At 37.1% G+C, this 22,685-nt stretch overlaps 1 protein-coding gene and 1 long non-coding RNA gene across 5 annotated transcripts in view; one reads left to right on the forward strand and one right to left on the reverse strand.

Annotated features, from left to right (window-relative positions):
* LOC137073160 (uncharacterized) overlaps window positions 1-16,881 on the reverse strand; it is a 135,458-nt gene extending 118,577 nt beyond the window's left edge. The window contains exons 1-3 of the long non-coding RNA XR_010904740.1: window positions 16,781-16,881; window positions 9,403-9,448; window positions 8,467-8,561 (exon numbers count right to left, since the gene is read on the reverse strand). This is a non-coding gene — a long non-coding RNA (uncharacterized lncRNA). The remainder of the gene's footprint in view (window positions 1-8,466; window positions 8,562-9,402; window positions 9,449-16,780) is intronic.
* Window positions 1-20,734, forward strand: part of frem3 (Fras1 related extracellular matrix 3) — a 34,661-nt gene extending 13,927 nt beyond the window's left edge. The window contains exons 3-24 of one of the 4 annotated variants that reach the window (XM_067441372.1): window positions 5,558-5,704; window positions 6,185-6,415; window positions 6,682-6,807; window positions 7,020-7,271; window positions 9,314-9,463; window positions 9,602-9,811; window positions 9,923-10,120; window positions 10,195-10,359; window positions 10,458-10,640; window positions 10,835-10,965; window positions 13,329-13,487; window positions 13,786-14,089; window positions 14,264-14,395; window positions 14,498-14,829; window positions 15,630-15,829; window positions 15,998-16,104; window positions 17,166-17,293; window positions 17,408-17,542; window positions 17,703-17,829; window positions 17,963-18,150; window positions 18,983-19,129; window positions 19,225-20,734. In XM_067441372.1, coding sequence (XP_067297473.1) covers window positions 5,558-5,704; window positions 6,185-6,415; window positions 6,682-6,807; window positions 7,020-7,271; window positions 9,314-9,463; window positions 9,602-9,811; window positions 9,923-10,120; window positions 10,195-10,359; window positions 10,458-10,640; window positions 10,835-10,965; window positions 13,329-13,487; window positions 13,786-14,089; window positions 14,264-14,395; window positions 14,498-14,829; window positions 15,630-15,829; window positions 15,998-16,104; window positions 17,166-17,293; window positions 17,408-17,542; window positions 17,703-17,829; window positions 17,963-18,150; window positions 18,983-19,129; window positions 19,225-19,752 — 4,280 coding nt within the window. In that variant the 3' untranslated portion in view covers window positions 19,753-20,734. Of the gene's footprint in view, window positions 1-5,557; window positions 5,705-6,184; window positions 6,416-6,681; window positions 6,808-7,019; window positions 7,272-9,313; window positions 9,464-9,601; window positions 9,812-9,922; window positions 10,121-10,194; window positions 10,360-10,457; window positions 10,641-10,834; window positions 10,966-13,328; window positions 13,488-13,785; window positions 14,090-14,263; window positions 14,396-14,497; window positions 14,830-15,629; window positions 15,830-15,997; window positions 16,123-17,162; window positions 17,294-17,407; window positions 17,543-17,702; window positions 17,830-17,962; window positions 18,151-18,982; window positions 19,130-19,224 lie in introns of all 4 variants that reach the window. The other 3 variants (XM_067441373.1, XM_067441370.1, XM_067441371.1) reach the window with 3 other exon arrangements.
* Window positions 20,735-22,685: the final 1,951 nt, after the last annotated feature.

A 22,685-nucleotide genomic window follows, 5' to 3' on the forward strand; every position in this document is an offset into this window, starting at 1 on the left:
AGGTAAACATAACGCTATTTGGTTATTTTAACATACATAATTGCTAATGTTTACGTGCTTTTCTTCATTTTATTTTTTTGAGCGTTGATGAAATATATTGCTCGTAAATACTTAGAAAACAGCAATTTAGTATTAAAAATCGAGATCTTTAAAATGCATCCAAATTACAGTGAAGCGTATGGTGCTCTGCAGTGGTCAAAAAGGATAAACATTGAATGTTGAAGTGATATATTCTTCGGACAGCAATTAAATCACCACACGACCTTGGGGTTTGTCAAAAAACAGTAGGTAATTTATACACTGACATTCTGGATTTAGACGGCATGAAAATCACAGACTAACCACTGTACATAACTAATACCATATGACCCCACGAGAAATAATTACCATCTGAAAAGGGCTAAAGACATAATTATGGTTGGTAATGTATTCTTAAGCTGCGTCTGAAATCGCGAGTACTATGTGAGTAGGTAATATATTTTAATTTGAACGAACTTTGCGACCGTTAAAAAAGTATGTTCTATATAGTATGAATGTAATCCGGACACACTACATCCGCCATTTTGTCGTTATCATGTGACCTAACAGCGTCAGTTACATCCCTTCCCCTCCATTCATAAATCAACTCCTTTAGCCTTAATGGGACATTAGTGTCCATCGTATGCACACTTCAAAACCTCGCCGGAAGTAGTAGGTCATCCAGGTACTTTTCGCCTACTGTTTTTCTAATACTATGAATTCCGACATGCTACTCTTTTGGCGTACTGTTTTTCGCATACTACATAGTAGAGAAGTATTCAATTTTGGACACAGCTTATATTTATAAAATAAAATAAAAATCAGGAATCAAGTTATAAAGTGGCAGCTTTAATTATTGTTGATTCAGTTCTTCTGATCTTTTTTTTTTTTTTTACTTTTTTCTTCAACAAAAAGAAAGGCTGGGGTTGAATGAGTGAGAATGTGACAATTACTTAGCCCTGCATTCTTTTTATATATTATTGCTGTCATAAATACCTCCAGAGCTTCAGACATCCCCTGTGACGCCTAAACCCATTAAATGAGTTAGCACCACTCACTGATGCTGATCTTTACTGGGCTTTACTGCCGCTCCAGCTTACAACAGAAACCCTTAAATTAAAATACTTTGCAACACTACAAAACTGCTATTGCACTGCTCTGATTCTCATGACTTATATTGAACTTAAAACAACAACATTCTGAGAAAAAGGTCTGAAACACTCATGAGAAAACATTCTGCTTTCACAGGGAGACACTTTTGTGTTGTTTGTTCATTGTAGACACAAATCCCCCTAGAGTGTAGAAAGAAGCAGAAAGAACTATGACAGTGGGTTTGGGCCACCCAGACAGTGCCTGCTGTCCGCCTCAGTTGTTGCTCCCATGCACAGATAAAAGTTGACAAAGGGGAAGAACAAGGGAGGGGATAAGTGCAGGGAGTGAGGATACAGCTGTCAGTTCCCACTCTTGGAATCTGAAAACCACTGAGAAATGGTGTGAGAAAGAAGAAAATGTGCACAGTCAGAAAACTGAGGTGGCCTCCAAGGTCTCTGTTAAACAGCACCTGCCTTCCAAACATAGCAATAAAACTACATAGGAAATCACCTGAATGATCAACCTGAATAGACCTGAATGTCAACTCTAACAGCTAAATTTACTCTGGAAATAACAGCACATTAAGAGATAGTGGATCGAAATATCAGTTGATAATGCATTTCTTTACATTATATGAAGGGTTATAAAGGGTCTGTTTAAAGTGAACTCGTGGCAGGTCACTATGTTTTGAAACATACGCTTTGAAAGTTTTAAACAAGATCAGTGAGCCCTAAGGAGGTAGTAAGGGGTCCATGGAAAATCAAAATAAATAAAAAAAAGATTTTAGGAAAACATCTTTAGGACTTGTCAAACTGGACACACATTTAACCTATTTGATATTATTAATTTAACTTTTTCATTCTGTTATAAGTAGATTATTGATTATTTTATTCTATTCACAGACCTATTTTTTGACAGTTTCTCTTCACCTTCACTGTAAAGCAATATTCTCAGCAAAACTGCTTTAGAATTTTTTTTTTTCATCTGTTATTGTAAAATGTGCAACTCAAAGTTAATTTAATTTAAAAATGTGTAACATTACTCTAACAGAGAGTAGGAAAATAGATCTCAGTATGGCTTCAGTACAAAGACAAATTCTTGATTTACAGACTTTTACGACCAAGCGTACCTTGTGAATCTCTTTTTGAAGCTTTTATGCATTTAACTGTTTCTATATAATATTCATACAGTATAATGATCAATTATTTGTGGACATAATTTATTGAATAGAGGGACATTGTCTCTACTCTGCAAGTGGAACTATTTTCCATAATCTTTGCAGACAAAGTGCCCTTATCCAGGCACAGAGAAACGTCACAGGGCCCTGTGTCTCACAGGTGACGGCTGGATTCTTCACTGAAAGAGAGCCCTCTGTCTGCATGTTGTCCGTTTGATAATCCTCTGATACAGCCTCACTAAGCTCAATATCAGCTCATACTCAAACTGGGCAGTGTGCCTGAGAAAATTGTCTCCTAAAGAAAGAGACACTTGGCTGAGCTACCATATTCACTTCCATTAAGCCTTTGATACATGCTTAATTTTCTTACCATTATGCTTAGCATTGCTTGTTTTTAATACGTGTTAATGTGCTCAGCTAAAGAGTTAGATCCTAATTGGTGCATTAGTAATGTTCCTGAGATGTGCACAGTATTGACACTAATGCAAAAGCTTAACAAGAGATACAACATCTAATTTGTATGGGGCTCCCTCACCTCATATCTTCCATGTCAATCAGCTTAAATGTTTTTAACGGCCCTTCAGCAATCTAGGGCAAATATAAAAATGATAAATGAGTTCTATATTTTTAGGCAGAGCTGTCAGACACTTGAGCTTGGTCAAGGCCAATGCTGTCATGTCAGGCTGGTCCGTTTCCTAAACTGAGGAGGGTGGTAAAGATAAAGGCCAATTGGCGACATGATGTTTTATTGTATATTACTGTAAATCAATCTCAAAATAACTTCTATTTTCTTGCACATCAAACTAAATTTTTTATTATTTTTTACACACATTGGCCCTCATTTATCAATCTTGCGTAGAAACTGGTGTATATGTTGGCGTAAGGTTATGCTTACACTCCTCTCACCGCCTTATTTATGAAGCTGTGCGTACCTCTGCAATCCAGGTGTACGCAATAATTGCCCTTAATAAATGTGGCGGCTGAAAACGATCGTCATTAGAATAACACGCCCCTATATATTCAAGTCTCCGCCTCTCCCACGCCCTCATTTTACGCCATGGACAAACAGAAGACGGCAAAGAAGCGAAACTTCTCTGACGTGGAGATCGGGTGCGCTCAATCATCTCACTACTCCACTAGTCAGGGCACTGATTAGGACATAAGTCAATGGGCTGACTCCCTGATCAGTGCCCTGACTACTGAACTATTGAGATGATTGAGCTGCGCCCATCAAGACCATCACCAGGGAAGTGAAAAAAAAACGAAATTGTTTTATTTGGGAGTTTAAAGAGTGGGATTAAAGGCACCTACAAAAATAAAATATGGACCCAAATTACGAGTACTGTTAATAGTGTGGAGGTTGATAAGTGCACTCCAGCAGTTTAAATAGATCTTTGGATGATAAATTACCATCACAATGCATTATTTTACAGCACGTTTTGAAACAATTAGCATTTAATTTCGTATCACTGCACATGTATTGGGGTGTACAATAGTGATGATGATGTGATGTGGAGTACTACCATTCATTCACATTAATAATTACATGACAATTTGTAAGATTCTTATTATTATTATGATTATTACTCTTAATGACGCTTGTTATTCAGAAGAAGAATGTAGTTTTTATTGATTTTATTATTATTTAAAAGAAGAAGGTCATTTTTATTATTTTGTCAGTCTGAATTATTTTAGTCCCAGTCCGTGCGCAGCTGCCGGGCCAGACGGGCCTGAAACGTCAGATAAAGCGCACATGCAGGCTCGCGACTGGAGGAATACATATGCCTACAAATCAAACGCTTTGGTAAAGTCACACAAATTAAACATTGACGTTCATGTTGCACAAAAATAAACACTGAATGTTGTTGTTGTGGTTTTTACAGTGGGTCATAATATAGCATATCTTTGTCAGTGCGTTTTGTGGTGTTAGGAATAGTTTTTCTGCGCATTTTCACACTAACTCAAACGTGCGTACACCACCTCCTGAGCTGGCGTAGGATTTGAGCGTGCCGTACGCCAACGTCCATATTGATAAATCTCAAAGTCACCGTGGGGTTGGGTGTACGCAAGGTGTACGCTGGAAATTTGGTGTACGCACTTTTGATAAATAAGGGCCATTGCGATTTGAACTGCTCCGGTTCAGCAGTGGGTGAAAATACTACAAAATAGTGAGCAATATATGAACTCAGTTGCACACAAACTGCTGCAAATAGAGTTTCACTTGCAGGTTAATTTAATTTAAAATGGCGATTTTCTTAAAATTGATTATAAGTCAGCTAAAGCAATGTCCAGTATCAAGGAAAATATTTGGTTAAAAAAAAGGCAGTTGTAGAAAATCAGTAGTATGAAATATAGTGTTCAAGAATGTAACAGCCTTTCTCTTGAGAGATAATCAGAGTCATGGGGTAGCATGGATTATGGCAAAATGGGATTGAGGATCCTTTCAAAGTCATTACAGTTCTTTATCCTACTTCAATCAGTCAAGAGTCAGGATTGTAATCGTCACTGCTTAAATCATTTAGTGCATGGAGAGAGTCTAATCCGATTATACTTTAATCTGATTACTCAAAATGATAATTAGTCACTTTAGTATGTATTATTTGATGAAAAGGTGCTAGAATAATGCTGACATGTATAACATTTCAGGTTATAGCTCTATCTATTCAAATTAACATTAAAATATCACTAACTATCTATTTTGTTTCAATCTTGACTTAAATATTAGGATATTGTTTGGTTATGGCACACATATGTAAGTAAGTGTAGCACATATAGAAGTCTTGGAGACAAAAGGTCAGATTGTCTTCTTTATGGTCCTTGCTGCTGTTTTCATGGATAAGATGGAAGTGGTAACAAAACTCTGCATCTTTTGTGTTTATCTGCACAAACTACAATATTCCACAACTGCTTTCTTTATACACTATCATTGTATGGGCTTTTTAGCACTAACCTGACACCTGGTTGGACTTTTCTTGAACCCCATTCATTTACCAACAAGAGTATTAAAAAAGAAGACACTGTGAACATATATTGTGTCTTCATTTTACAGTAGTAATGAATTAAAGACAAAAAAGGGGTGTTGAGAGTCAATAGAAGACAAAACCACCCCAGGACATCTACCCAGTACTCAGCATCATATTGCTCTCATTTTGGCCCTTCTTTCTTTCTACGAAGAGATGAAATCATTAGATAGTAGTTAAATTGTGTGCCTCAAGGAGTTCAAATACAAACTCAATCTTTTTTCATTGTGCTTTTCTCTGTTTGAAAAAGGAGGCAACAAATTGAAGCCACAACCGTTCCGTCTGAATTGGGCCTGGATATCCCTGGAAAGGGAATACTACAATGTGGATGAGAATGCAAAGTTTCTGGAGGTCACCCTCAAACGCCGGGGATACTTGGGAGAGACATCATTTGTCAGTAAGTGTTTATCAAAGTAAAGGAGTTACCCAGTTAATTCAAAATATATGTTAATTGTATATTTATAATACGTTATTTTTATTTTTGTATGTGTTAAACAATAAACAGGTTTAATTTGTCTGCCAACAAAATGTTCATTTGTGACCAATAATTATTTTAAAAACGCAGTACATTAAATACTGGAATCCTAATAAAATAAAAACAGAAGCTCCTTCATTGTCATGCTTGCATATATTTATAGATGTTTATTTGCAGCTGTTACAAGTTGTTCCCTCTGTGTTTGGTTTTTTCACAGCCCTTTAACTGTGATTTGAAATGCTTTAAACTGTACCATAGTATTTTACGGTTTCTTAAAATGTATGGTTATAAAGTAATCAACAGACATCACCTTCTTACAGCTTGTCAATAACCGCACCACAAACGATGTACTCAATGACTTTTATAGTTTAAGGTCTCCAAAGAATGTTTTCTATTTCAAAGGCATTGCCACCAAAGACGGCACAGCAAAACAGGACAAAGACTTCCGTGGCAAATCTCAGAAACAGGTCCAGTTTAACCCTGGCCAAACATCCGCTACCTGGAAGGTGAAGATTTTTACCGACCAAGAGTTTGAAACTTCAGAGATGTTTGAAATCCAGCTCTCAGAGCCAGTGATGGCTGTTCTTGAATACCCTGATATAGCCACTGTGGAGATTGTGGATCCTGGTGATGGTAATAATGCAATGCTCAATGATTTCCTACTTTGTCTATGTCATGTAAAACACATGTACCATAGTATTGCTTCGAGTGTGTGTGCACCACAATGGCATAGGGTGAAACAATTCCCTATAAATATTTTTATTTTATTTTATTAAATGGTCAACAAATATGGTGTTCATATACTTTTGACTACATAGTCTTATATTCATATTTATATAAACATACATCCTATAATTATATACGTCCACAATTAAGCATTGAAATGTATCTCTTTTCAGAGTCCACAGTGTTCTTCCCTCAAGCAGAATATCATATAGAAGAGGACATAGGAGAACTACTAGTCCCGGTCCGCAGAACAGGAGACGTCAGCCAGGAACTAATGGTTATTTGCTACACACAACAAGGTAAAATCAATAAAACCTAGTTTTCTGATCACAATATTAACTATTTCTGTATAATATTATAAAATCATTATAATCAAAGTCATCAAATGACATTCGGATATTGCGTGACAATATTTAAGTTCATGACCTTACTTCAACTGTACATCTGTAATACTTTTATATTATATATACATCTGTTTGTATAAACAACAAGAAATCCATCCTCCTTCCAGGCAGTGCAACTGGAACCACCCCCAGCACAGTGCTTTCATATTCAGACTACATCACAAGACCCGAGGACCACACCAGTGTTCTGCGCTTTGATAAAGATGAGCGGGAGAAGTCATGTCGCATCATAATTATTGATGACTCCCTCTATGAGGTAGAGGAGAGCTTCAATGTGTCCCTCAGTATGCCTATGGGTGGCCAAGTGGGAGCTAAGTTCCCCAATACCAAAGTGGTCATCTTAGCCGATAGTGATGATGGTGAGTTGGCAAGAACAAAGAGAATATATATCAATGCCTTTTCTTTCAGTATTCTTTATTGGATAGAAAGTTCAAAAGATTTGCATTAATTTAAAATTGTAGGTTGCACTTTATTTTACAGTACAGTACAGTACAAAGAAAGTACTGGTAATATAAGGTAACTATACGGGTTAAGGTTGGGTTAAAGGGTAGGTTCAGTACATGGGGAAAAAAAAACTGTAAAATGTGGGGGACTGAGCCTACAGTCGAACCAACTAAACCACAAATCCTTTCATGACATTAGTTTAAAATGACTCATAAAGACAAAACTATCTCCTCCTGTGGTTATACTGACATGCCTCACCTGTTCTTTCTTTACAGACGTTCTTTTTATTATTCACACTTTGAAAAGATACTTGCCACAGAACGACCCATCTTTACTTTGTGGTCATACCACTGTTGTCCTTGGCAGCATGGTAACACGATAACCCAAAACAAGTTGAGGGAGCACAATTGAGGCCCCTCTGACCTTTGTAATGGCCCATAAACCTCAGTGAGGGCACTGAAAGAGCTTTGTGAAGATCCTGTCCATTCAGGATTTAGGATTTGTGTATTTTACTCAAAAGGAACATGGTCCAAACAAGAGCATAGTTTAATCCAGGAATTTGCCTTTCAAAGCACAGCCTTCTGTTTGAACATATTCAAGTTAAAACGAATATCTTAAATATCGTTTCATCTCTAGTTTTTTTAGTAAATATCATCCTCATTGTTTTTTCTTACTCGTCATTCATCCTCCAGAATTTAGGAACCTCAAAAGATATTTATGTGTAAATAATGTATGTATATGCCAGACTTTATTTTACTGAAGCAAGTGAAGATTAATGTTCATGTTGTAGCTCAGCTTCTTGGTGGGTCTTGAAGGGCTCAGTGGTATATTTGTGTCTAGATGTGGGGGCAGGGTGGTGGGGGTGGGGGGTTGGATAGACTTGTGGTCTGGATGACAGCCAGAGTTGGAGGAATCTTTTTGTTGTATCTCTGACTTGTTGTCTATGAAGGTGTCACTACTCTCTTTTTTCTTTGCACGGCCTCTCAAACTTACAGCCACTACCCCCACCCTGGAAAGGTCTAGCCCATCTGCATTCATTTATCATGATGCCGATATTACTCTGGGAGCCACTCAAACCTCCCAAACAAACACAATAACATAAACACTTACCAAGTGCATCTTGACTGGACAACGGTCTGGTTTCAGCACTCTTACAGGACAACAGAAATGATGGTAGATAGTCACACCAATGGATCCGAACAACTCTGTGTAAGATGAAACATGCCTTAATAAATCTGAGAAAAAGGGCACCTCTTAGCTTCTTTTTTTTCTTAAGGTACTTTAGGATCCAAAAGTCTAAGACCACAAAAAAAAAAAACCCTTGAAATCCAAATCTAATTTAAAAAATGGAAAATAAAGTTAGGACAAAAAAAAAGTAAAATTAATAAGAAATGTCAAAAACTCTTTTTTGTTTGAAGTAGAGGATGCTCTTTGGAACATTATCAAATCATTCTGGTTGACATGGATTTTTTATTCATCATTTAACGCATATCAGCATCAAAGGCTATATTCATACCAAACTCAAAAGTAATACAATTTAAAAGAAAAGTGATAATATCTAATCAATAATACAAATAAAGCACAATGACAATTATATGAAATCTTTCAATTTAATATTTGAAACTCAATTCAATTTATTTACTTACAAAATGTTGCCTATTATCATTTAAAGCAGGACATTCAAATCAAATATTCTTTACACTCATAAAAGACTGTATAAAAAAGTCACATAGGCAAATCCTTTTTTAATAAACATGAGTAAGTCTTGTGTGACCCATGCATAATCTCGTATAGTATACAGTCTAACAGTAGTTAGGTATTTCATTTATAACTGGTTTCCTGGATGACATGGATTATCAGGTTTTGTACCAAGCTTGTGTATGTATATTAGCTTAAATTCTGTTCTCATTAAAGTAAAAGAAACTGGAAGAAACACTGATTTTTTCCTTTGGAACAGAGCCATCTTTCTATTTTGGAGAGACTGAGTATGCGGTGGATGAGAGTGATGGTTATGTGGAGGTAAAAGTATGGAGAACTGGAACTGACCTTTCGAAGACAGCTACTATCACAGTCCGTTCCAGGAAAAGTGACCCTGTTTCAGCAGAAGGTAAAGAGTGTCAAAGTTATCAAAAACAACAGCTGTTGAAATACTAATATCTAATATTTTATGACTGATTTCCTTTTCATGTATTTGATATTTTCATCTGCATACTATATCAACCCCATTCTTTCTTCTCCCATCCAGCGGGTCTAGATTATGTGGGAATCAGCCGTAACTTGGATTTTGCTCCAGGTGTCACCATGCAGACTTTCCGTGTGACTATTCTCGATGACCTGGGCCAGCCAGAGCTGGAGGGTCCAGAAACGTTTGAGCTGGTGCTGCGTATGCCCATGAATGCAGTCCTTGGAGAGCCTAGCAAAACTGTCATCACTATTAATGACACAGTCACAGACTGTGAGTAAAGGATTAGAACAAATCTTCTTCTTTTTTTTTAAATAGTGTTTTTCTGAGGACAACTGAAATACTCAAAAACTGCTTACTTATCACTGCTGGGTATTTCTGCAGTGCCCAAAGTCCAGTTTAGGGAGGCAGAGTACAAGGTGGATGAGGCTGATGGAGAGGTGAAGGCGATGGTGTACCGCAGTGGAGACATCAGTCAGAGGTCCACAGTCCTCTGTTACACTCGCCAGGGATCTGCCCAAGTCATGATGGATTATGATGAACGACCCAATACTGACGCATCCATCATCGTGTTCCTACCAGGTCTTTTTTTTTTAGACCAGCCTTTCATTCATGTCCTCATGATTTGCTCATCTTTTGTCTCTCTATGTTTACAGGGGAGATTGAGAAGCCATGTGTTGTGACTTTAGTGGATGACATGGTTCATGAAGAGGATGAGGAGTTCCGCTTGGTTTTGGGGACACCTAAGAGCAAATCACCATATGGAGCTTCAGTGGGAGAACAAAAAGAAGCTCTGGTCACCATCACTGACCATAAGGATAGTGAGTATCCTTTTTCCCCTCTTTATTCTTGACAAACATCAGCATTAAGTTCTTGATGAGCTTCTCTGCCAGAAAACAAAACTACTTCTCCACTTCAGAGTCCATCATCAGGTTTGCTGAGATCAAATACAGTGTTAGAGAGCCACAACTTCCTGGAGAGATTGCTGTAGTGAAGATTCCTGTCCTGCGTCAGGGTGATACCTCCAAGGTCTCTATGGTGAGAATTCACACCAAGGACGGCTCTGCAACATCAGGAGAGGACTACAATCCCCTTTCTGAAGGTCAGCAGAAGACTCATTTAGGCTACAAAATATAAATCCTATGAGATGCCATACTATTAGCAGAAATCATTTTACTGTGATCAATAAAGTATGGAAAATCCAAAACTAAAGGAGCAAAAATCAGACAAAATTAGTCACAGACAAGCAGAACTGTTATCTCTGTAAGTCGAGTTGTTTTTTGTATGTCCCTACAGATGTGGAATTTAAGGAGGGTGAGACAGAGCATGTGGTGGAGATCCAGGTTCTGTATGATGGACAAAGAGAGATCCGTGAGGCTTTCACTGTTCACATGAAGCCTGACGAGTATATGGTGGCTGAGACACAGGTCAGTGATCATCATCTCTAAAAATACCCCCAAAGACGCCACATCGCACACTAGCATAGAAACATGCTAACGTGCCTCTCTTGCTAAAATAGCCATGGGGCAGCTGCCTCTGTCAGCAAGAGCCAGTCGCTCTCTCTAATCTTTTTCAGAGGAGTCTGTATGATGTAAATGGGCCTCAATAGTCACAGTGACCTATAAAGAGTGTTATACATTAAACATGTACACAACCCTACACAGTCATGGCCTAAGAGGTATTTGGGGTACTTTCTGCTATCTTGTTGACAGTGACAGCCTGAGAGACGACAGGAAATGAAATTGAGAAGAGAGTTTCAGCTTGGGTTACCCGCATATAAACGTCACGTCTCTGACTGAACATTTAATATATTTTTTGTTTCAAGCTTTTCTACTTAGACAAGTACTATATTATATACAAGGACAAATCTTGTATCTTACCAAGTTGTCCAAATATTATCTTACTTTTTTCTTTTTTTTTAAAAAAATGACAGGGTATTGTTTGATTGTATTGCAGTCTCTGCTGAAGACTCGCTGATTAATTCATTTTAATCTTCAAATGCCATCTTTTTGTGCTGCCTGCAGATTACATCAATAATGCTAACAAGCATACACAATATTTTTGTTATGATATGATTGATGGAGTTCACTAGCCTGACAAGCCAGACCCACATCAAGATGTTTGGTCTGGAAACTCACCATTGACAGGGCTCAATCAGAGGGGCGGGATAAACGGTTGTCTTTCAAACTCCCCCTGCACGCGATAGGATAGCGCTACACCAACCAGAGCAACGAAGGTGAAACAGAGCTTGTTGATAGATTAAACATTCGCCGTATACGGTCGGCAAAACTCAGAACACATCTTCCCTTTTTAAGAATGACTTCAGTGCAAGCTTAACTCCAAGTCTTCCAGCGTTGCGGTCAGAGCTGATTCGAAAGACCGCCGTTCGCCAGTTTCTGTATTTACTAGAAGCACGCAAACGCAACTCGGCAGTCGTCATTTTGACCCCGCCCACCGACTCTATACACTATGTGATTGGCCTAGCAAGAGTTTGGCGATTACAGCTCAGAAGGGTATTGAGAGTTGCTAGACGACACTCGCGGGCAGATTAGATTTGCTGCCACTAGGGTGCGTCTAAATTTCTAGGCTAGGAGTTCACCACTTGGAAATGAGTTATTTTAAATAATCATAAAGACACTGTCTCAGTCTAGAGTGGTCTGCTGCATTAATTTACACACTCTGCTCTGTCTCCGTTTACATTATTAATCATTGGGGTTAGTTCAGAGTCATCATGCACATCCCTAGTAAGATGTGTAATGCTTAACATTTAAACAACCCAATAAATTCATCCCAATAAAACAGCAACTTTAGGGATTTAAGACAAGTTTAGGTAATCCTAACTTTAAAACAATTATTTCAAATTCTTCTTATGTTTTCTTAAGAACCATTTTGAGAACTTTTTTTAGGAATACAGAATATTCTTAACTGTTTTCTTAAGTAGAAAATTATTAGAAACATTTTGTCATAAACATGTCAAGTAAGCCATTCATTACGCGTAATGTGCGGGTGGAACATTTGTTTGCCAAAGTCGATATTGTCCCCACCACTTTTTAAAACATCAGTTGACAAGAGAAATATTAATTTCGTTTGTTAAATAAGAAGTGATCTGGCACTGGAAAGTTTTTTTTTTATTTTTTATTCAAGCTAAGCATTCATTGCAGATGTTATCAGGCTCGTGCACACAAACGAGCACTTCAATCTACCACTTAAAGCGGTTGCGGAGACAATATTTGTTATGTAAATCACAAAAAAATGCAAACAAACTGCTCTTGGTATACACTCAATAATAAACATCTATGGTTTTAATTACAAGAAAAAAATATTTTAATTAGAAAAAAGTGAATTAGAACCTCTTAATAAAAGTTCTGCCAACTCGACCATTAGAGCACACAAGAAGTTAAGTGGATTTATATGTTTATTCACTGATGTGAAGAATCTTGGGACTAATAATTAATTGTATTATAGTCAACTATTATTTCATTCAGAATGAAACTATCACGTTAAACATGACTTCTATATTATTGTACATAATTGATATAGCATTGTATTTGCACCCCACACACACACACACACACACACACACACACACACACACACACACACACACACACACACACACACACACACACACACACACACACACACACACACACACACACACTTTCCTGCCTTACCCACTTACTAAAACAAAGGTGCGCTAGTGCAAGTACTTAATTGAAAGAAAGGGTTTACAGTGTTCAACTGTCTAATTATCACTGCTGGTTTTTTTTTCCTCTCCTACTTTCTGTAGATGAGCAAGGCTATTGTGTACATCGAAGAGATGAATAGTGTGGCTGATGTCACCTTCCCAGCAGTGCCTCAGGTGGTGTCGTTGCTGCTGTATGACGATACGATTCGGGCTAAAGACAATCCCTACCCTCCAACTGGCTATCCTGTTGTGTGTGTCACTGTGAGTAATGCCAATAATGTTCCCAGTTAATCACTTTGTAAGATTTTATTATATTACCATTTCCCTTTCATTTACCTTATAAAGAGTATGGCAAATGAAAAGGGAACAGTAAAAAAAAACACACATTATAAAAAATATAGTCTTAATGAAGTAAGTGAACCAATAATTGAATGTTGTGGAATATATGACTTCCAAGTATCATTAGGGGTGGATAATATATCTGCAGGTTTATTCTCTCATTCTTCCAAAAAGTAACTTTCATAATTCTGGTTGTTTTCTTGTGTCTGTGTTCTATCAGGCCTGCAACCCCAAATACTTTGACTTTGACAAGACTGGCTCTATTTGTTCAGTGGAGAACATCAATGACACACTAACTCAGTACCGCTGGATGGTTAGTGCCCCCAGTGGGCCGGATGGAGTCACCAGCCCCATGCGCGAAGTGGACACCAACACCTTCTTCACGAACACCAAGTCCATCACCTTGGACTCCATCTACTTCCAGGCTGGTTCACGTGTACAGTGTGCCGCCAGAGCCTTCAATGCCAATGGAGATGCTGGGCTGGAGCTCAGTTCACCCATTGTGGTCATCAGCCGAGAGGAAGGTGAGGCTGTTGTGAGTAACGCAATTTCGATTGCTGCTCAATTCTTTAAGAATTACTAATACGAAATTCAAAACACAAGGCTTTGTTTGTATGTTGGTTTGTTTTACTACTATCTGGGATGTCTAGGAAAATTAATCCGTTTGAAAGTTAAATCAAGTTGTCTGCAATCCTTAGGCCTTTGTCAGCCTCGTATACCTGGAACAGTGGGTGCTGAACCGTTCTCAGCTAAAATCCGTTACACTGGTCCGGATGACCCTGACTACCCCAATCTGATCAAACTAACTGTTACTATGCCGCACATGGATGGTGAGTGATCGCCTCCATCACAAACAATGCAATTTTAAGTAAGTTATTGTCAATCAAAATGTCTAAAAAATCCAGGATATTAACCTTTATTGTTTTTTTCAGGCATGCTGCCTGTTATCTCCACACGTCCCCTTTCAAATTTTGAGCTAACCCTTAGTCCAGATGGCACACGAGTAGGAAACCACCGCTGCTCTAACCTCTTGGATTTCAACGAGATCCAAACAGCGCATGGTTTTATCACTGATGCCACAAAGAACCCAGAAATTATTGGCGAGACTTCACCGTACCAGTACAGCGTTGCCATGCGTAGCACCAATTCCCTACGATTCTACCGCAACCTTAACCTCGAGGCATGTCTGTGGGAGTTCAGTAGCTACTACGACATGTCTGAGCTGCTGAATGACTGTGGGGGATCGATTGGTACAGATGGACAGGTATTTCAGAAATCAGATTTCAGGGTTTTGTCATTCAAAGCTATGCTCATTGAAAAAGATTGGGGTCGATAAGACTGTTTTAATGTATTTGAAGGAAGACTCTTACAGTTTAAGAAAGAATATTACTATTTTCATGCAATTTTCAAATTTATATTCATATGTATTTTAAAATGTAAAAGGAAAAAGCTGAATTACTCCGACATTCAGTGTCACATGATCCTTTAGAAATCATTCTGATATGCTTAAGAAACATTTATTATTATTATCAGTGTTAAAAAGAGTTGTACTGTTAAAATACCTGTAGAAACTTTTTTTCAGAATCCTTTGATGACTAAAAAGTTCAAAAGAACATTCATTAATTTAATAGAAATCTTAAATTGTAACATTATAATTGCTTTTACAGTCAGTTTATCATTTTAATGCACCCTTGCTAAATATAAAATAATAATTGCATATAATTATTTTACATGTTAAATAAGTTGCATGTCAAAATGTTTGGTGAGTCTAAGATATATATATATATATATATATATATATATATATATATATATATATATATTATATATATATATATATATATATATATATATATATATAAATTATTAGGGAATTTATTTATTTATTTATTTAATTATTATTATTTATTAGGGAAATATGAAATATGACAGGCTATGTGACATTTGACATATTTCCAGCTTCAATTTCCAACTGTGTTTGCTTATCATTAAGAATGAGAGGGTTCTTGAACATTTTACACATCTATTTAATTTTCTTTTATGTGTTTTCCTCTGTTCCTGTAGGTTCTGAATCTTGTTCAGTCCTATGTAACCCTGCGGGTGCCTCTGTTTGTGTCCTATGTCTTCCACTCTCCCGTTGCGGTTGGCGGCTGGCAACATTTTGACTTACGTTCTGAGCTGCGGCTCACCTTTGTGTATGACACTGCCATCTTATGGCAAGATGGTATTGGAAGCCCACCAGAGGCTGAGCTACAAGGTAGTATAGATATGCCATAATCTCATTAGTATTGGACGCTATTCATCAGAAATGTAATACAAATAGAGATGAAAACGAATTAATTTTGAGACAGAATAAGCTTAGGTTTTAAAACATTTATCAATATCAGTCTCTAGTCACTGTAACCTGTCTAATGTTGTGTTATTATTTTTACAGGTGCCATGTATCCCACCAGCATGAGAATAAATGATGATGGCCGTCTTGTTGTCAACTTCAAGACTGAGGCTCGATTCAGGGGACAGTTTGTTATGTTTCACCCAGGTAACGTTAACCCCAAAACACAGACACAGGTGCTGATGAATAGAGACACACATACCTGCTGACAGGCCTTTTTTTTAAATCTCTCTTCCACTGTTGTCAAACTCTGCCTCAAAGAGACATTTATCTACGGTGTAACGTTAGGAGTAAACTTCCTCTGTCGATGCGACAGAAACCTTACTCTGCCCTCTACTGGTGACATGAAACTTTTCCGCAATATTTTTACTTCCCACTGTAATTGTAAATACTTTTTTTTTTAAAATTCAAACCACTAACGTTACGTAGCAAAACCAAATTTCTGCTTAAACACGATTCCCTGTTAACATATTTTTTTACAGTCAAACCCACGTTTTAGTATTTAAAGGTAACGTTATTATTTGAGTAGCCGCGGCTGCCTAGTAACGTTAACATTGTTTTAAATTAGGGCCTGTTTCTTGGCATATTTTCCATTCACCTTTACTAACACACGATAGGGTATATGGGGCACGATAGGTCGTTAATATTTATCTGAGCATTTATCACTCCCCTTATAAATATACGTTACATGTGCTGTAAAGTTGAAACATTATTAAGGTTAGGGTGGGTTTGTTTTGGCGCGCTTTAATTCAAAGACTTGTTGTTGCCATTCATAATTCGTGTGCCTTTTTGGAATGGAAAAACAAAAAACTAAATTGCTTACCTCATTGCGAATGCGATGCATTTCTTATGGATGTACTACTGTCTTCTATTCTTCCAAACAAAAGATGTTGAAATCTTCCTCAGCACTGACTCATCTTTCCGTTTACATTTCTCTTATTTCTCTTGTCTGCTTCATTGGTCACGCGGTGGAACTTTTTCGTGTGTGGCCTCTGATTGGTCGATGACTGTTGTTTATTAATTTTTTATAGATGAGCTAAATTACTAAATAATTAAAATAATATGTATTTTTAATTTTTTTCCCAAGTACATTTTTACATGTGTCATTGAATGAAAGTGTCTGCAAATATTATTTTATAGTAATGTTACTAAAACCAAGTTATGCTTATTTGAAATCTTACAAGTCTGGGTTGTGTATTGGCTTTCAGGAACTACTTTGTCATCTATGGTAATGTCAGCGGACCACCCTGGACTCACATTCACTCTCTCCCTGGTCAGAACTGAGCCTACTTACAACCAGCCCATGCAACAATGGAGTTTCGTTTCTGACTTTGCTGTAAGTTTAGTCCAATATTTAACCTATTTTATTTAAACATGTTGTCAGTAATATGGATGCTGGCTATACATTTTATGAATATTAAAAAGGTAAACTGATCTTATGTATGTGTAGGTGAGGGACTATTCCGGCACCTATACTGTAAAGCTGATTCCATGTAGCGCTTCACCTAACGGGGAGTTCAGCATACCCCCGGTGTGCCACCCGAGGGAGCCCCTCACCTTCGACATGGACATCCGCTTCCAGCAGGTTGGTTTCAGCTTCTTCATTTACCTTTACATTATGAGTAGTTGACGTTTCTTATTAATTCACTACAGACCTACTTTAAGGTTACAGCATGTTCATCTAATCTTGTCAATCTCAATGAATACACATGATGCATAAACACCTTTTTTGTTCTGTTTCTCAGGTGAGTGACCCTGTAGCAGCAGAGTTTAGTCTGAACACACAGATGTTCCTGTTGTCGAAGAAGGAGCTGTGGCTGTCTGATGGTTCCATGGGCTTTGGAGAGGGCACGGACACTGCCTTCATGGAAGGTAGGCCTAATAGACATAATCATATCATAATAATATTATTTAAATTTAGTTTAGGTGAGAAGAATTGAATTCTTTATTACTTCAGTCCCTTTACTGAAACAAACTGAAACTAATCTAATTGGTTCTTCTCTAGGTTCTAATATCTATGGGCGTGTGATGGTGGACCCAGTGCAGAACTTGGGTGATTCTTTCTCCTGCAGCATAGAGAAAGTGTTCCTTTGTACTGGTACGGACGGCTATGTGCCAAAGTACAACCCTACAAATAAAGAGTATGGATGCCTGGCTGATGCTCCATCCCTGCTTTACAGACTCAAGATCCTGGTATGAATTTTTATATTTATTTTCAATCTCATACCATCCTTGTTTTACTTTCATTGTGGATCTACCACTATATGATTCTTGAATTGAACAGAGGAAAATTATATATATATATATATATATATATATATATATATATATATATATATATATATATATATATATATATGTGTGTGTGTGTGTGTGTGTGTGTGTGTGTGTGTGTGTGGAGAGGGACTGTCTGGATATTTGATTTGTCAGAATTTTTTTAAGTATTAATAAGCCTTGAAGCACTTTTGATGTTTTTATCCCCCCCAATAGTAATAGGAACCACTATGAGATCTACCACTATGTGATTTTTTAATTGAATAGAGGAAAATTATATGTATATATATGCTATTATTATTATTATTCATATTACTATTTGGGGGGGGGGGACATCAAAACTGCTTCAAGGCTTATTAATACTTAAAAAAATTCTGACAAATCAAATGTGCAGACAGTCCCTATGTATATTTGTCAGAATTTTTTTTAAGTATTAATAAGCGTTGAAGCAGTTTTGATGTCCCCCCCCCCCCCCCAATAGTAATAGGAATAATAATAATAATAATAATAATAATAATAGCAAAGGATAATTTAATAGCTAAAATATTATACTTTTTTTCTTTCATGACTGTATCAGATGTATCACCTTGACAATTTGACTTTATGCCTCCAAAAACTTTATTTTTCCCCATAGATATTAAAAATATGTTCATAATAGATGAGTTAACATAATAAAAGTTAATTTATTTATTTATTTAAAAATCTCTGTTTATCACAAATTAAACATTATTTGAACATGTTGTAACTTTAGGACAAAGCTCAGCCAGAAACCCAGGCCACAACTTTTGGAAATGTCCAGTTTGACGCCAGCCTGGCTTTGGATACCCCTGGAGCCCTGCCTTTAGTCAGACAACCTGGATCAGATGGTTTCGCCCTGTCATCATCTCCTCTCTTCCAGGTCAGAGACTCACCATGTTTTATAACAAAAGTGAAACCAAAAAGTGCCCAATTGTATTAACCCAGGATATTAAGAAAGAATGTTTAATTCCTCAGGTCGCTGCTGGCCGGGAATGGTTCATTCACACCATCTACACCCTCCGTTCTAAAGAGAACGCCAACCGAGGCATTGGTAAAAGAAGCCTTGAGTACCATCACGCTATATCCTCTGTCGTAGCTGACCCCGGCACCCAATCCCGTAAACGGCGTGCAGTGCCTGACCCAGAAGCTTTCGAAATCGGTGCTGAGAATAATCGAGGCACCAACATTCAGCATATCGCCCTGGACCGCTCAAACCGACTCCGAGTGAGCCAGCCATGGAGCCGTGAGACTGACCTAGAGCACCCCCTTGTGGAGGGGAGCCTGGGTAAGGGGCCAGGTTCAGATTTCTCTCTTCCTGCTGGCATGTCCACATTGCTCGGTGCTTCTGGGCTTATCCTACTGGTATGCCTGGTTGTAGTTCTGGTGGTCCTCTTGATGCGACGCAAGCGGAAAGAGAAGAAGTACCCAGCGTATTCCACTTCGTCCTGTACAGCATACAACAAGGAGCCCACAAGACACAATGTGGACAGCTCTGAGGTTTAAACCACCCCTTTTCCTTAAGAACTAACTCTCACCGCGGTGCTTTCTTGTCAAGCAGCTGAAGTTCTGGAGATGGAAATATTCTGAGATCTAAAGCCAAATGACACCATCCAGTATGTTTATTTTGTTTGTGTTTTTGGAGGGTTTCACAGCTTCAATGAAGACATCTTGAATCCAAGGCTCCTCCTAAAACCTGGTTAAACCAAAAGGAAGTTGCTTGTTGCCTTTCACTTAAGATCAAGTTTGAGCTTCGTAGTACTTTTTTATTTTAGCACGCTCCAATCAGTAGATCTGTGAACTAAAATTGGCCACAGAAAACCCGCTCAGACAAACAGAGTGAATCTGTGCTTCAGCTTTTGTCTAACTCAAATTATCTGCAAATGTAAGCATTGCTCCATTATATATAAATCAACCCATTCAATTTTACCTATTCGATAACAAATATAAATATATAAAAATATAAATTTACCATGAATGGCATATGTTGGGCAATCTCAGCAGTTACCCAAGGAATTTGAACAATTTAAATGTTCAGGATCACTAAGTCTTTTTTTATCAGTCCAATTTAATTTCATTCGATATGTAACAGTTCTTTCTTTGAGTGCATGTGTGAAAGAGATTTAAGCAAATTGAAAGATGCAAGAACTGGCTTCTTCAAACATTTATGTGATAAATGTATCTATTTTTATATGTTCCATGACATGAACTGCTGTGTACAAGAGCACAGGCCAGCGTTCCCACATGATCGAAGTATTGCAAAGGGAGCGTAATGTTCAAATTCATAACTATTCAGAATGTACTTATTTTTATACCTTTTCAGGATGTTAAAATGTGGTTCAGAATCACACATTAATTTTGTGTGTGCATACATAGTTGCCTATTCTTTATTTGATGTCAAAAGGAGACTGGTGTCAACAAAAGGTAGTATATGATAAAATACACCCTGATAAAACTTGAAAACTTGTGAACCACATGTACATGTACATGTTTTTTTTTTTTTTTTTTCATGTTAAATCATTACAGATTTACAAAATAGAAGCAACGCATGCTGTATTTAATATAACTTTAATTTTAAACTTGCTTTTTTGTGGCTTCCCAGTTGGTGATACTTATCAGTTTATTGTTTAGTGTTAGTTATTTTTCAATGTATTAACATTTATTTGTCAGACACAACCCATTTTTTTTTTAACCAACATTTTGTAATTTATATCTCACCTTGTGAAATTGAATCAAATAACACAGAACAAAAAAAGTTTGAAAACCAACAGATTTAAAGTCCATTTCAGCTAATATACCATTAGCCTTGTGTTTGAAAAAAAAATGTCAAAAATGTTTTTGAGAATTATTTAATGTCTTTTCTCCCCTTTTGTGTTGACGAAAGGAATTATTGATGATGATGATACTTGTTTCATTATAATGTGCCTGTTACGTGTTAAAAATATAAATGCCTAATTCTATAACCTGTGACAAGTTGAATTTCTGTCATTTAGCATGTAACGTTTCAGGCAGGGAGTGATCAGAATGCAGTAAACAAAGGACAAATTCCAAATGCATTGATTAAAGAGCTGTGGTTTCAGTTGAGGCTCACTTACAGGGACAGATATCCATCGTGACTCCATTTAGGGTGTTATGTTAACCCATAATGTTCAATGCAATTGAAACCTTGCAATTAAAAACAAATCATCACAAATTCCATTAGTTGCAATGTCAGCAGTAACCTCCTGAAGTATCATTTTTATTGAGTTCATTTTAAAATGTACATTTTCTTTCAGATTCTTTTAAAAAAGATATAAAGCATCAGGTTCTGGGGACTCAAAGAAAGAAAAAAAAGATTTGAGTAGAAGGGAAACCATATAGGCACAGCTTTGAATCAAAAGACATGCTTGAAAAGCCTGTATCGATATATATAGCAGAAGCCAACAACGGTGTTGCAACACATGGACAGTGTCTTCTTGGCTTAAGAATGGTAGTTAGTAGAGCTATTTTATTTTACACACATGGTAAAGTTCTATGCTGATGTATTCTGAATAGATGTATTCTGACACGAACTAAAAATCACTGAACGGATCATATTTACAATATTCAAAAAAAAGTTGCAATGGTAAGGCAATTAGTTTCCAAGAGCTGTGGAACTCCATCTGAAATAAATTATCGAAGTGGCAATAAAATGCATTGATAGAGCAGTCACACAGAGAACGGAGAAACAAAATAAAATTCCTGAAACTACTTGACCGGCTTTTCCTCCCCTCCGTGAAGGCATCCCATACAGCACAAAGCCTTTGTAATAATATCTTGCATCGTAAGCCATTTCAAAAGGTTTCTATGAGAACATATGAACTGCAACGCTAAAGATGTCATCTATGGCTGCAAAATAAAATAAAATTAATGAAATCTGTTAAACCTTTCAGTGAGTACCTGACCTCAGCGCTTTTTGTAAATTGATACCTTGCTTTGAAAAAAAGAATTAAATAAAACAAAAGGAGAGGAAATAAAACCAAAAACATAAAACACACGAAAACTCAGAGAATTCTCTTCTCTGTTAAAAACTATCACAGTTCCTGATTCCACCAATAACATTTCATAGTTTCTGATACCATCTCAGACCGTGTAGACTTCTATCCTGCAGAATCCACACCTTAGCCTTAACATACTAGATATTAGATACAAATAAAGGACACTTTTTATTCATGTACATAACACTTTATACAGTCTGCCTGCTGTCTTAAATGCAAACGAAAATAATTTTCAAACAAACTAACTCTTTCACCTTAGTAGATCTGCGGTTCAAGCAACTCAAAACCTTTTGATTGCACTACCGAATTACACTTGAGGCCCAAAATAATAAATGAAATGGAAAAAAGAACTAAACCTAGATGTCAAAAGGTTTTGGATTATCGTTGAACTATATATATACAAAAAAAAAAAAAAACATTTTA

The sequence above is a fragment of the Pseudorasbora parva genome, chromosome 4, assembly GCF_024679245.1.
Source record: "Pseudorasbora parva isolate DD20220531a chromosome 4, ASM2467924v1, whole genome shotgun sequence".
Classification (NCBI taxonomy): domain Eukaryota; kingdom Metazoa; phylum Chordata; class Actinopteri; order Cypriniformes; family Gobionidae; genus Pseudorasbora; species Pseudorasbora parva.